Source organism: Heloderma suspectum, chromosome 3 (genome assembly GCF_057233095.1).
Source record: "Heloderma suspectum isolate Gila_16-S chromosome 3, 16-S_ref, whole genome shotgun sequence".
Classification (NCBI taxonomy): domain Eukaryota; kingdom Metazoa; phylum Chordata; class Lepidosauria; order Squamata; family Helodermatidae; genus Heloderma; species Heloderma suspectum.
The window spans coordinates 174013211-174025415 of record NC_139460.1 but is presented as its reverse complement, the minus strand read 5'-3'; the positions used below and the strand labels follow the sequence as shown (position 1 = coordinate 174025415).

The following is a 12205-nucleotide window of genomic DNA, read 5'->3' as shown; positions in this document are numbered from 1 at the left end:
AGTGCCTCTAGAAAGCCTTTACAAGGTGGGAGCCTGGAACATTTGTGCCAATATAAAATCACTGGACCTACAGGAGCACTCTAGCCCTCAACTCTTTTCCTACTCTTTCATCCACCTCCCTGAAAAGCCATGCTGAAGGCAAAGGAAATACAAATATGTGCTGCACAAATATGGCAGTCCTCCACCATCCAACCATGTACTGCCAACATCAGCAGTGGGCAACTTGTGGCCCTCAAGGTGTGTTGGCCCACAACTCCCATCAACTCTAGCCAGCATTGCCAATGGTGAAGGATTATGGGTGCTGTAGTCAAAACATCTGTAGGGCCACAAGCTGCCCACCCCAGCCTACATTATTTTTGTTGTCATTTAAAAGTGGATTATTTCCACATATGAATGTACTCACTAGATGTTCTGAATTTGCCATATGTCCAGTCCCCAAACATTTGTCTGCCAGTCACTGCAAATGGGATGGGGGCATTTGCAAGAAAGAACTAGCATGCAAAAATAGGGCTGCTTAATCCTTTGCTCTAAAAGTCCCCCTCCAGTTTATTTTCTCTCGCAGCCACGTTTCATTCAGTCTGACACTAAAACAAACAAGCAAAACAACTGAGGGTGCCTTTGCAGGAAATATTTGGCATGTGGAGGAAGGACCTGATTCAGCATGCCTCCTGAGTATCCCCTGCAAATGCTCTCTCACATCTGCATTGGTATTGTAAGAGGAAACACCGAGTTGCAATGGCATTTTACTTGCAATGTCAAACTCTGCTCTTATTCTGAAATCCCTCTAGGTTTGAACCACCCTCTGCCTTGAAGCAGAAGAAAAAGGACAAAAGACTTGCAGTGCATTCTGACAGACATGTAGATTTCCAGATACCCTAATAGAAATATTTACCTACCAGGTCCACAAAATACCTATGACCTGCATGCTAATATGTTCTGTCACCATCAACTCTTTCCTGACAGTGATGGTTAATGGGAGGATGGGGTATCAATGCTCCAGTGCCTAATAGTATTCCAGGCAGAATTCCAACTGTGAGCTTTGCTGCACAAATACCTATATAGGTTGGACCTTGCATTCTTTAGATACCAGCCCTGCCCCAGGGTCAGTACTGATCTCCCAATAGTGTTGCGGTTTGGACACCATGTCCAAACAGCAAGGCAATTATCCCTGACTGCTCACCAGATTTCAAATTCCTTTCCTCTGGAAGTCCAACCAAGTCCAGGAAGCTATCCAAAAGCATTTTAATTCAAGCAAACATTTTGTGGCTGAGGATTATTTTAGAGTAGTTTTTTTTCCCCCAAAAGCATTTTGTTACTGGTTTCTAAATGTTATCTACACTGAGCCTTTCAGGAATAAAAACTGAGGCTCTGATCCAAGTCTGCACACATACAGTTCTCCCTGTAACCTGAAAACAGCTGATTTGTGCTGTTGTTTTTTGAAAGGGCAACTCATTCACAGCCCTGTCAGCTAGATCAGGCAAGAGTGAAACACTACTTTGCACACACAGTTCCTTGTACAGCCAGGGTAGCCTCGTACAAGTACAGCTGGCTTCAGATACAGATAGTTTATGAACATAGTTTACTTGAACAGATTATTAAAAAAATAAGCACTGGGTCTTACAGAATTCTCCCCTGACATTTGTTAAAGTAGCCTAAAAAGCATATATAATTCCAAAAAACCACTGTGAACATGTAACTCCTAAAACGTTAATCAGTGGATGTAGTTCAGCTTATCCTCAACAGCTCCTGAACACTGCTCGTTATTAAGATTCCATTCAGTTACCCTATGCATTTGACAAAGGTCTCCAAAGGGATAGCCAGACGGAGAACAGGAGTGATGGGAGTGGACAAAACCTGCTGAAAATGTACGTCATAGAGCCAGGAAGAACTACAGCTGCTTGGTTGTCCTATCTACACTGCAAAGCTGGCGGAAAGCATTCATTCATTATTTATTTGATTTGTATCCCACCTTTCAGCCAAAAAATGGCACTAAAGGTGGCTTACAGGCACAATTAAAATTGATTAGAAAAATCAATTAAAATACAATAAAAACATAATTATTACAGAAAAAAAAATACTTAACCCACTTAACAGGCCAAAGTCCTTCTTGAATAAAGCGAGTTTTGCCTACTGGCAGAAGGACAACTGGAAAGGAGCAAACCCAGCCTCCCTTGGGACAGAGTTCCACAGCCTGGGAGGAGCCACCGAAAAGGCCCTTTCTCACGATGCTACCAAACACGCCGCTGAAGGCAGCAGTCTTGAAAGAAGGGCCTCTCCAAAGGATCTTAAGAACCAGACAGGCTCATATGGGAGAAGACGGTCTTTCAGGTAGCCTGGTCCCAAGCCATATAGGGCTTTATAGGTCATAAGCAGCACTTTGAATTCTGCCTGGAAACAGACCAGTAGCTGATGTATCTTCTGTAAAAAGGGAGTCACATACTCCCTGTAACTAGCCCTGGTTAACAGTCTGGCTGTAGCATTCTAGACTAGCTGAAGTTTCTGAACAGTTTTCAAAGGCAGTGCCATATAGAGCACATTACAGTAGTCCAAATGGGATGTAACTTAGGCATGCATGACCATGGCCAGATCAGACATCTGTAGGAATGGCAGCAGTTGGTTCACTACCCTTAGGTTCAGGGCTGAGTCCAAGAGTACATCCAAACTGTGAGCCTAAGTCTTCAAGGGGAGTGTGAACCCAATCCAACACAGGTTGAATCCTTATTCCCTGATTTGCCATTTCAACTGACCAAAAGCACCTGTATCTTGTCTGGATTAAGCTTCAAAGAGTTTGTCCTTATCCAGTCCATTACCAGCATGATTTAGAACCAGAACAGCTTCCTTGGATTTAGATGGAAAGGAGAGAGAGAGTTGGGTGTCATCAGCATACTGGTGGCAACAAACTCCAAAACTCCAATCTCCCCCAGCAGTTTCATGTATACGTTAAATAGCATGGGGAATAAGATGGAACCCTGAAGGCCACAGCATACCCAAGCACCACTTTCTGAGATTGCCCCTCCAGGAAGGACCAGGGCCACCAAATAACAGTTCCTCCCAGTCCCACTTCAAAAAGTCGCACTAGAAGGATTCCAAGGTTGATGGTATCAAAAGTCACCAAAAGGTCCAGCAGAATGAAGAGGGACACACTCCCCCTGTCCAGTTCTCATCCTAGAATGTCCACCAAGGCGACCAAAGCAGTCTCTGTCCAATAACCAGGCCTGAAACCAGATTGAAATGGATCTATATAATCCATCTCATCCAGAAATCCCTGGGGCTCAAAAGCCACCACATTCTTCAGCACCTTGCCAAAAATGGAATACTGGAGACTGGCAGGAAATTATCCAATACAGTAGGATTCAGGAAGGGTTGTTGTTGTTTTAAACCAAGGTCTTACCTTTGCTTCCTTTAGACAAGACTAAATCACACTTTGTCGTAAAGAGGCATTCACCACTGCCCTTACTCACTCAGCCAGTCCCTTCCCCCACCCCACCTCACCGCCCCTGGCTGCTTTTATAAGAGAGGAAGGGCAAGGGTCCAGTGCACAAGTGGTAGGCCTCACCTCTCCAAGGATCCTGTCCACATCCTCGAGGTGTACAAATTGAAAAGTATCTGTTATACCTGGACAAGCAGGAGACAAAGTTACATCCACTGGATCTGAATCAACTGTGGCATCCAAGTCAGCATGGATACGACAGATTTTATCTGCAAAGTGTCATGCAAATTGGTCATAGCGGGCTATCAAGTGGGACAACCTATTCTTGTGGGCCAGAGTGTAACAGGCCTCTGACCACCCAAAAAAGCTCTGTTGGACAATTCTGAGCAGACGCAATGGTGACCAAGGAGTATGATTTCTTCGCCGCCCTCATTGCCATGGAGTGGGCTTTCAAATGAGCTCTAGCCTGTGTTTGGATGCATTCTGAGTTTTCCACCAACATTGTGGAATGTTGTCAATGTCCCACTTTTTTCATTGCCCACAGTGCCCTGGAAAACCAGGGGATTCATTTGGCTCCATTCTATGGGAGAGGATGCTCAAGAGTGATTGTGTCAACCCCCTGGACCATTTCTCAATTCCAGAGATCAATCAGGGCTTCAACAGAACTGTCTGCTGAAGTGACAGCAAGAGCCATCAGAAAACCATCCAGATCCATCAGTCTCCTGGGGTGGACCATCTTAATCACACACACACCCTGCCACCATCCCTGCAGAGGCTCCAAGTCCCAGCAAGTCTAGACCCCACCAGGTAGTGATCTGCTCATGACAACGGAACTATAGGAGGTTCCTCCAACCGCAAATCACTGTCATCCCACCCTACAGATCCAAAGTGTGACTTGCTGAATGAGTAGGGACAGATAGTAGGGACAGACCTATGGTTGCCATGGAGGCCATGAATTCCTGAGCCACTCCTGACAAGGTGGCTTCCGCATGTATGCAGATGACCTCCAGCACAACAAGCCACAGAGGCTCAAGGGCCAACCCCAAGACCACCTCAGCTAGCTCAGGAATGAAGACTGTTGAGTAGCGGGGCAGGCAGCACACCAACAGAACCCCTATTCTGTCCGAAACCCCCATGTTCAGATACACACACTCAAAACTGTGGGATGGGGCACCTTGGCAAGGGGATAGAATCACAATAGACCACCGCGACTCCGACTCCCTGCTCCCCAGGTCTTGCCTGCTGCAACATGGAGAACCTAGGTGGGTGAGACTGGGAGAGATTTACTCCCACAGTCATCCAACCAGGTCTCCATGGCACAGGCCAGGTCTGCACGCTCATCCAGGATCAAGTCTTGGATGGCTGTTGTTTTCCCATTCGTTCAAATGAATTCACTCAAGCAGGAATAATAGAGATGAAATGCAGAAGACCCAGTTACATTATGGCTGGGTGGGTAGAGCTTGCTGCAAAGCATGCAGGTGAGATTTTATCTCCTCAAAGAGAAAGGGGGATTCATAAGTGCTGAGGAAAATTTAGGAAACAACTGTTTAAATAAATGTTAAAATCTTGCATCACATATATCTTTATAATGATCAGGTTAGTTAATGAATTACAAATTATCTTCTACACAACCCCTTATTAAGAAAATGTCTTTCAAGTGAATGTAATAACTTTCACATAAGTTAATGTGGCTAACACACATAATGATTTTCCCAAGCCTGATTCTACTATCATTCTGTATACATTCTTAAAGAAGCAAATCTTCAATATTCCTGATATTACCAGATGAAAGTATAGCCTGACTGGTAGCATATTAGTTTTAGTGTTTGTTTTTTGCAGGTTTGCACACTAAAAGCCAAGCTACAAGCATATAACTGGAGTGGGGACAGAAGAAAGGTTTCAATTAATTTCTATTAAAGAAAAATTCTCATAAGCAGAAAAGTAGCACAAAGAAAATACCTTAAGATCTCGCCTTTCCAGATGCAAAAGCTCAGAGCCTCGGATGTCATGGCTGATGAAGTTTTCCTTGTACTCTCCCAAACTGAGTAGATCCAGCCAAGCAGCAACTTCATCTGTGCCCCATTTTTGAACTACCAAAGTTAAGAGCAAAACCCCCTTAATTTCTACATGCTCAACAGCATTAAAAGCAAAGGTTAGGCCACAAAGAGTGGAAGACAGAGTAGAACACTGCAGTGACAGCAAAAGTCAAACATATTTTGGGGGAAATAGGCGGCTTCTTTTTTCATGCAGGTTACAGGTAAGGAAAACCTGAAAATGTGTCTAAAAACAGGATAGGGCAATCTGCATTGCAGCCATGCTTTCAGCTTCAGCATCAAAACTATCAAGCTTCTAACCATCAACTGATTCACTCACAACCGTATTAGGATCTGTACTGCAAGGTCTACGCATGTTTTGCTGTCCACAGATGATGATTTATTGTTACAATGTAAGTGGAAAAAAATTAGCACTCATTAAACAAACAACTGCAGCCCTGCATTCAGCAAATACTCCGTATCAGGTGAACAGCACATTTAAAAGTTCTGTCAACATTGTTCTCTAAGGTTAGTTGCCAACATTAAACTGAAAAAGGAGTTTAATAAGGAAGTAGGAGTATTTAAGCTATTGTCGCAGTTTTCGTCTATTTTATCCAGTGCCATTTCACTTCAGAAAGTAGACATGGCGCAGGATATCGTCAAATGTTAGTGACAGCCAGTTAGTCCACACTTTCAACTAAGCTTTTCAGATTTACTACCAATTCTGTGTCCACTGTTCTTTTTAGTATTCTGAAACATGTTGCTTGCTAAAAGGTGCTGGTGTGAGATCACTATAATAAATAGTGGTGAGGTATCATGTACACAGCCTATAACAATGGGGAAGAGGATAATGAAGTTCTGTTTTCTATTGAAAATGACTCTTCAAGTTAGCAATGTTTTTTTAATCCAGCATATGCAAGTAGTATAATTATCTGAGACAGTGGCTTTCTAATTTTCACCGTTCAGGCAATGCTTTCCACATTGATTTGCCTGCCAAAGAATCCTTGAGCACTACAGAGAACTCTGGGACATATAGGGTGTATGTTCCTATTCATACAGGGCACTTGTGGCCCTCTCTTTTACATTACATATACTGAGTGCACACTCTAGAACAAACCCAACACTTGCCTGCAGCTTCACATGACAGAGGAAGAGCAGTAATGTCACAGGAAAATTAATAATGGGGAAAGCTCATTGGTCATTAGTGACTTTCTCATGAAGCAACATCTGAGAAGCTTCTAAGGAATTCCAGGGTTCCCTGGGACACAATTTAAAAACCAGTAATGTAATATTAGACTTTAAGGGACAATTAATCCAGTTACAGACAAATCAGTGAAAGATACTTCACATTATCCCGAAGGTAAAACAACACAGAAATCCTCTACGTATTGGAATGCATCTGCAAATCACTTAGCCCAGGACAACTTGTGACAAGACTCCCTTCAACTCAAGGCTTAATAGGATGTTCACAGTTTACAAGCATGTAATTAAATATTTAAAGCTATGTCTTCCCCCAAAGCAGTACTATTTTTTAAAGCATACCAGGTTGAGAGCTAGTCTTCTGTTTTTGAACCTTTTCCTTTTTAAACTTTGGCACTATGCGAAATACTGTGCTTCTGTTGTTTCTTTTGGTATATTCCAAAGGAGGGTCCTAAAATAAAAGAGACAGGAAAGCTATAATTGATTTAGTTATTTGCCTTTACTAACAAAGGTTCTCAGGGTGGTTTACAATAAAAGAGAATTGATACATGAAAAGAAAAAAAGCCTTGAAATCTACATACAACACAAAAACCAGCAGCAGAGAAACTATGTTGAAAAGCAAATTTTTAAAAATCAGAAAGATTGATAAATTCCACAACAAAAGGAGATGAATGGAAAGATGGAGATGCTTCAAGATTTATTCCACCAAGGGACCATGAAACTCATATAAGAAAGGGAAGACAAAATATTCTTATGAAACAACTTGTACCATTTCTGGCAGACAGCCTAGACCAGCCTTCTCCAACTTGGCACCCTCCAAATGTATTGGACTACAACTCCAATAATCCCCAGCCATGGGCCATGCTGGTTGGGGATGGTGGCAGTTGTAGTTCAACATCTGGTGAAGACCAGGCTGTGGAAGGCTGCCCTAAACAGTAATTGTCAATATCAATGTGCTCAGCCCATCTATTAGAGAAAAAGATTCACACTCATGTTAAACTGTCAGTGTGCGGTTTCTTTCTTTCCCAAGTCCAGAACACTCTTGCAGGACAACTAACTGTATTATAACCTAACTATTCTACTAGACTACATCCTGTGTAACTTAAAGTCTGATCAAAAGCAAAAAGCACAAACCAAACTCACATTATCTGCCAACTACATACAACTAAACTGAAAGTTCTACAGTCTAGAATGTCATTTTTTGTCACTGTTATTCACCTCAGTTGCTTAGACTCCCTTTCTTAAAATGACAGCTTAAGGATGGATATCTATGTTACATTTTCTGCCGCAAAGACAGACACAAAATATTCATTCAACTTCTTTGCAATCTTCTTATCCTTTTTAACTTCAGCGTCATCCAATGTTCCAACTGCCTCCCTAGCTGGTGTCCTACTTCTGATGTAATTAAATAATCTGTTATTATTGGTCTAAATCCCCTTCATGGATCACTGCCTTGTTGTGGCAAAGGGACTTGCGTAACTCAGTGAAGCCATAAGCTATGCCGTGCAGGGCCACCCAAGCCGGACAGGTCATGGCGGAGAGTTCAGACAAAATGTGGTCCACTGGAGAAGGAAATGGCAACCCACTCCAGTATTCTTCCCAAGAAAACCCCATGGAACGTATCACAAGGCTAAAAGAGATGACGTTGGAAGATGAGTCCCTCAGGTCGGAAGGTGTCCAATATACTACTGGGGAAGGGCAGAGGGAAATTCCAAGTAGCACCAGAAAGAGTGAAGCAGCTGGGCCAAAGCCGAAAGGACACTCAGCTGTGGATGTGTCTGGTGTTGAAAAGAAAATCCGATGCTGTAAAGAACAATATTGTTTAGGAACCTGGAATGTAAGAACAATGAATCAAGGTAAGCTGGAGGTGGCCAAACATGAGATGACAAGATTGAACATCGACATCTTGGGAATCAGCGAACTAAAATGGACAAGCATGGGCGAATTTAATTCAGATGACCGTTATATCTACTACTGTGGGCAAGAATCCCTTAGAAGAAATGGAGTAGGACTCATAGTCAATAAAAGGGTGAGAAAAGCAGTACTGGGGTACAATCTCAAAAACGATAGAATGATCTCAGTACAAATCCAAGGCAAACCATTCAACATCACAGTAATTCAGGTCTATGCCCCAACCACTGAGGCCGAAGAAGCTGAGGTTGATCGGTTCTATGAAGACCTACAACACCTTCTAGAACTAACACTAAAAAAAGATGTCCTCTTCATCATAGGGGATTGGAATGCTAAAGCAGGAAGTCAAGAAATCACCGGGATAACAGGCAAGCATGGCCTTGGTGTACAAAATGAAGCAGGACAAAGGCTAATAGAGTTTTGCCAACAGAACACGCTGATCATAGCAAACAGTCTTTTCCAACAGCACAAGAGGCGACTCTACACATGGACATCACCAGATGGTCAATATCGAAATCAGATTGATTATGTCCTTTGCAGCCAAAGATGGAGAAGCTCTATACAGTCAGTAAAAACAAGACCTGGAGCTGACTGTGGCTCAGATCATGAGCTTCTTATTGGAAAATTTCGGCTTAAATTGAAGAACGTAGGGAAAACCACTAAACCATTCAGGTATGACCTAAATCATATCCCTTATGAATATACAGTGGAGGTGAGGAATAGTTTTAAGGGATTAGACCTGATAGACAGAGTGCCTGAGGAACTATGGACGGAGGTCCGTAACATTGTTCAGGAGGCAGCAACTCAATCCATCCCAAAGAAAAAGAAATGCAAGAAAGCAAAGTGGCTGTCTGATGAGGCTTTACAAGTAGCTGAGGAAAGAAGGGAAGAAAAAAGCAAGGGAGAAAGGGGAAGATATATCCAACTGAATGCAGATTTCCAGAGAATAGCAAGGAGAGACAAGAAGGCCTTCTTAAATGAACAATGCAAAGAAATCGAGGAAAACAATAGAATGGGAAAGACTAGAAATCTCTTCAAGAAAATCGGAGATATCAAGGGAATGTTTTGTGCAAAGACGGGCATGATAAAGGACAAAGAAGGCAGGGACCTAACGGAAGCAGATGAGATTAAGAAGAGGTGGAAAGAATACACAGAAGAACTATACAGGAAAGATCTTAATGTCCCTGATAGCCGTGAGAGTGCGGTCACTGAACTTGAGCCAGACATCCTAGAGAGTGAAGTCAAGTGGGCCTTAGGAAGCATTACTCACAACAAAGCTAGCAGAGATGACAGTATTCCAGCTGAGCTATTTAAAATCCTAAAAGATAATGCTGTTAAAGTGCTGCACTCAACATGCCAACACATTTGGAACACTCAACAGTGGCCACAAGACTGGAAAAGGTCAGTTTATATTCCAGTTCCAAAGAAGGGCAATGCCAAAGAGTGTTCAAACTACCGTACAATTGCGCTCATTTCACATGCCAGCAAGGTGATGCTCAAAATCCTACAAGCTAGGCTTCAGCAGCATGTGAACCAAGAAGTACCGGAAGTACAAGCTGGGTTTTGAAGAGGCAGAGGAACTAGAGATCAAATTGCCAACATTCGCTTGATCATGGAGAAAGCAAGAGAATTCCAGAAAAACGTCTATTTCTGCTTCATTGACTACGCTAAAGCCTTTGATTGTGTGGATCACAACAAACTGTGGCAAATTCTTAAAGAGATGGGAGTACCAGACCACCTTACCTGTCTCCTGAGAAACCTGTACGAGGGTCAAGAAGCAACAGTAAGAACCGGACATGGAACAACTGATTGGTTCAAAATTGGGAAAGGAGTACGACAAGGCTGCATATTGTTGCCCTGCTTATTTAACTTATATGCAGAGTACATCATGAGAAACGCCAGGTTGGATGAATCATAGGTTGGAATTAAGATTGCCGGGAGAATTATCAACAACCTCAGATATGCAGACGATACCACCCTAATGGCAGAAAGCGAAGAGGATCTAAAGAGCCTCTTGTTGAGGGTGAAAGTGGAGAGTGCTAAAGTTGGTTTGAAACTCAACATTAAAAAAACGAAGATCATGGCATCTGGCCCCATCACTTCCTGGCATATAGAAGGTGAAGAAATGGAAGCAGTGACAGATTTTATTTTCTTGGGCTCCAAGATCACCGCAGATGGTGACTGTAGACATGAAATTAAAAGACGCTTGCTCCTTGGGAGGAAAGCTATGGCCAACCTAGACAGCATAGTAAGAAGCAGAGACATCACCTTGCTGACAAAGGTCCGTCTAATCAAAGCTATGGTTTTCCCAGTAGTAACGTATGGCTGTGAAAGCTGGACTAAATGGAAGGCTGAGCGCCGAAGAATTGATGCTTTCGAACTGTGGTGCTGGAGAAGACTCTTACGAGTCCCCTGGACTGCAAGGAGGTCAAATCAGTCCATCCTAAAGGAAATCAACCCTGACTGCTCATTGGAAGGACAGATACTGAAGCTGAAGCTCAAATATTTTGGCCACCTAATGCGAAGAGAAAACTCCCTGGAAAAGACCCTGATTCTGGGAAAGATTGAAGGCAAAAGGAGAAGGGGACAGCAGAGGATGAGATGGCTAGATAGCGTCACCGATGCAATGAATATGAATTTGAGCACACTCCGGGAGAGAGCGGAGGACAGGAAGGCCTGGCGTGCTATGGTCCATGGGGTCATGAAGAGTGACTTAACAACTGAACAACAAATTGGTCTAAATGTTTTTAGCAATATGCTCTTCAAAATCCTTTTTTTGGCTCCCTTATTGTGTGGTTGCATTTCTTTTGTACACGTTTGTGTTTCTGTTTGTTCTCACTTTTTGGATAAGACTTTTCATTTTCTGAAGGAAGCATCCCCCTGCCCTTTCTTGATACTGCTCATTAACCACACTGGTAACCTCTTGGAGTTGGTGGTAGCTTTTCTGATCTGTGGTATACATTCTAGCTGGGCTTCTATAGTTGTGGTTTTGAGTAACCCTAAGTTTTTTAGACAGGCTCTTGACTTTCCCTTTCAACGTCCTTTTTTTTAGCAATCCCCTCAATTTTGAGAAGTCTCAATAGGCAAGACTTAGTTTAAATATGCTAGGGGTTGATATTGCCCAGACTAAACAAGTTGTACAAGCCAGTAGTCATAGCACAAGACCTATCAACATCTAATACCTGGTAGTAGTATTTGGGTATGTACCATACAGTTTAGAAATAAGGTTTTGACTCTAGAGCATCCCTTGTAATGAAAGGCACCCTGGATTTGGCAAAGAACCACCTAATAATGAATAAGTGGAGGTTATGGGAAAGCAGAACCTGGCTAAGTTAATGAGATACAGCAGCTTCAACAAATATAAACAATTTAGGACAACTCCTGAAAAGGCAGACATTTCAGGTAAATGTTACATGATAAGACATAAAACGTTATTAACGTTATATGATAAGATATAAAATGTTATCAATGTTATATGATAAGATATAAAACGTTATCAATGTTATATGATAAGACATAAAACAATATGATAAGACATAAAACAGTAATTTAAGGAGGCCTGAGCTGAAGGGGTGGGGGACTTTTCACAGACATTATCAGCAGCAGCAAGAAGTGTTTGCTCCTCCTTCAA

The 12205-nt window shown here is 42.5% G+C and overlaps 1 protein-coding gene across 2 annotated transcripts in view; it reads right to left on the bottom strand.

The window, feature by feature from the left end:
- The window catches only part of DGKH (diacylglycerol kinase eta), a 164836-nt gene that overhangs the window by 9990 nt on the left and 142641 nt on the right, over positions 1–12205 (bottom strand). The window contains exons 29-30 of one of the 2 annotated variants that reach the window (XM_084844920.1): positions 7006–7114; positions 5390–5520 (exon numbers count right to left, since the gene is read on the bottom strand). In XM_084844920.1, coding sequence (XP_084701046.1) covers positions 5390–5520; positions 7006–7114 — 240 coding nt within the window. The remainder of the gene's footprint in view (positions 1–5389; positions 5521–7005; positions 7115–12205) is intronic. The other variant, XM_084844921.1, reaches the window with a different exon arrangement.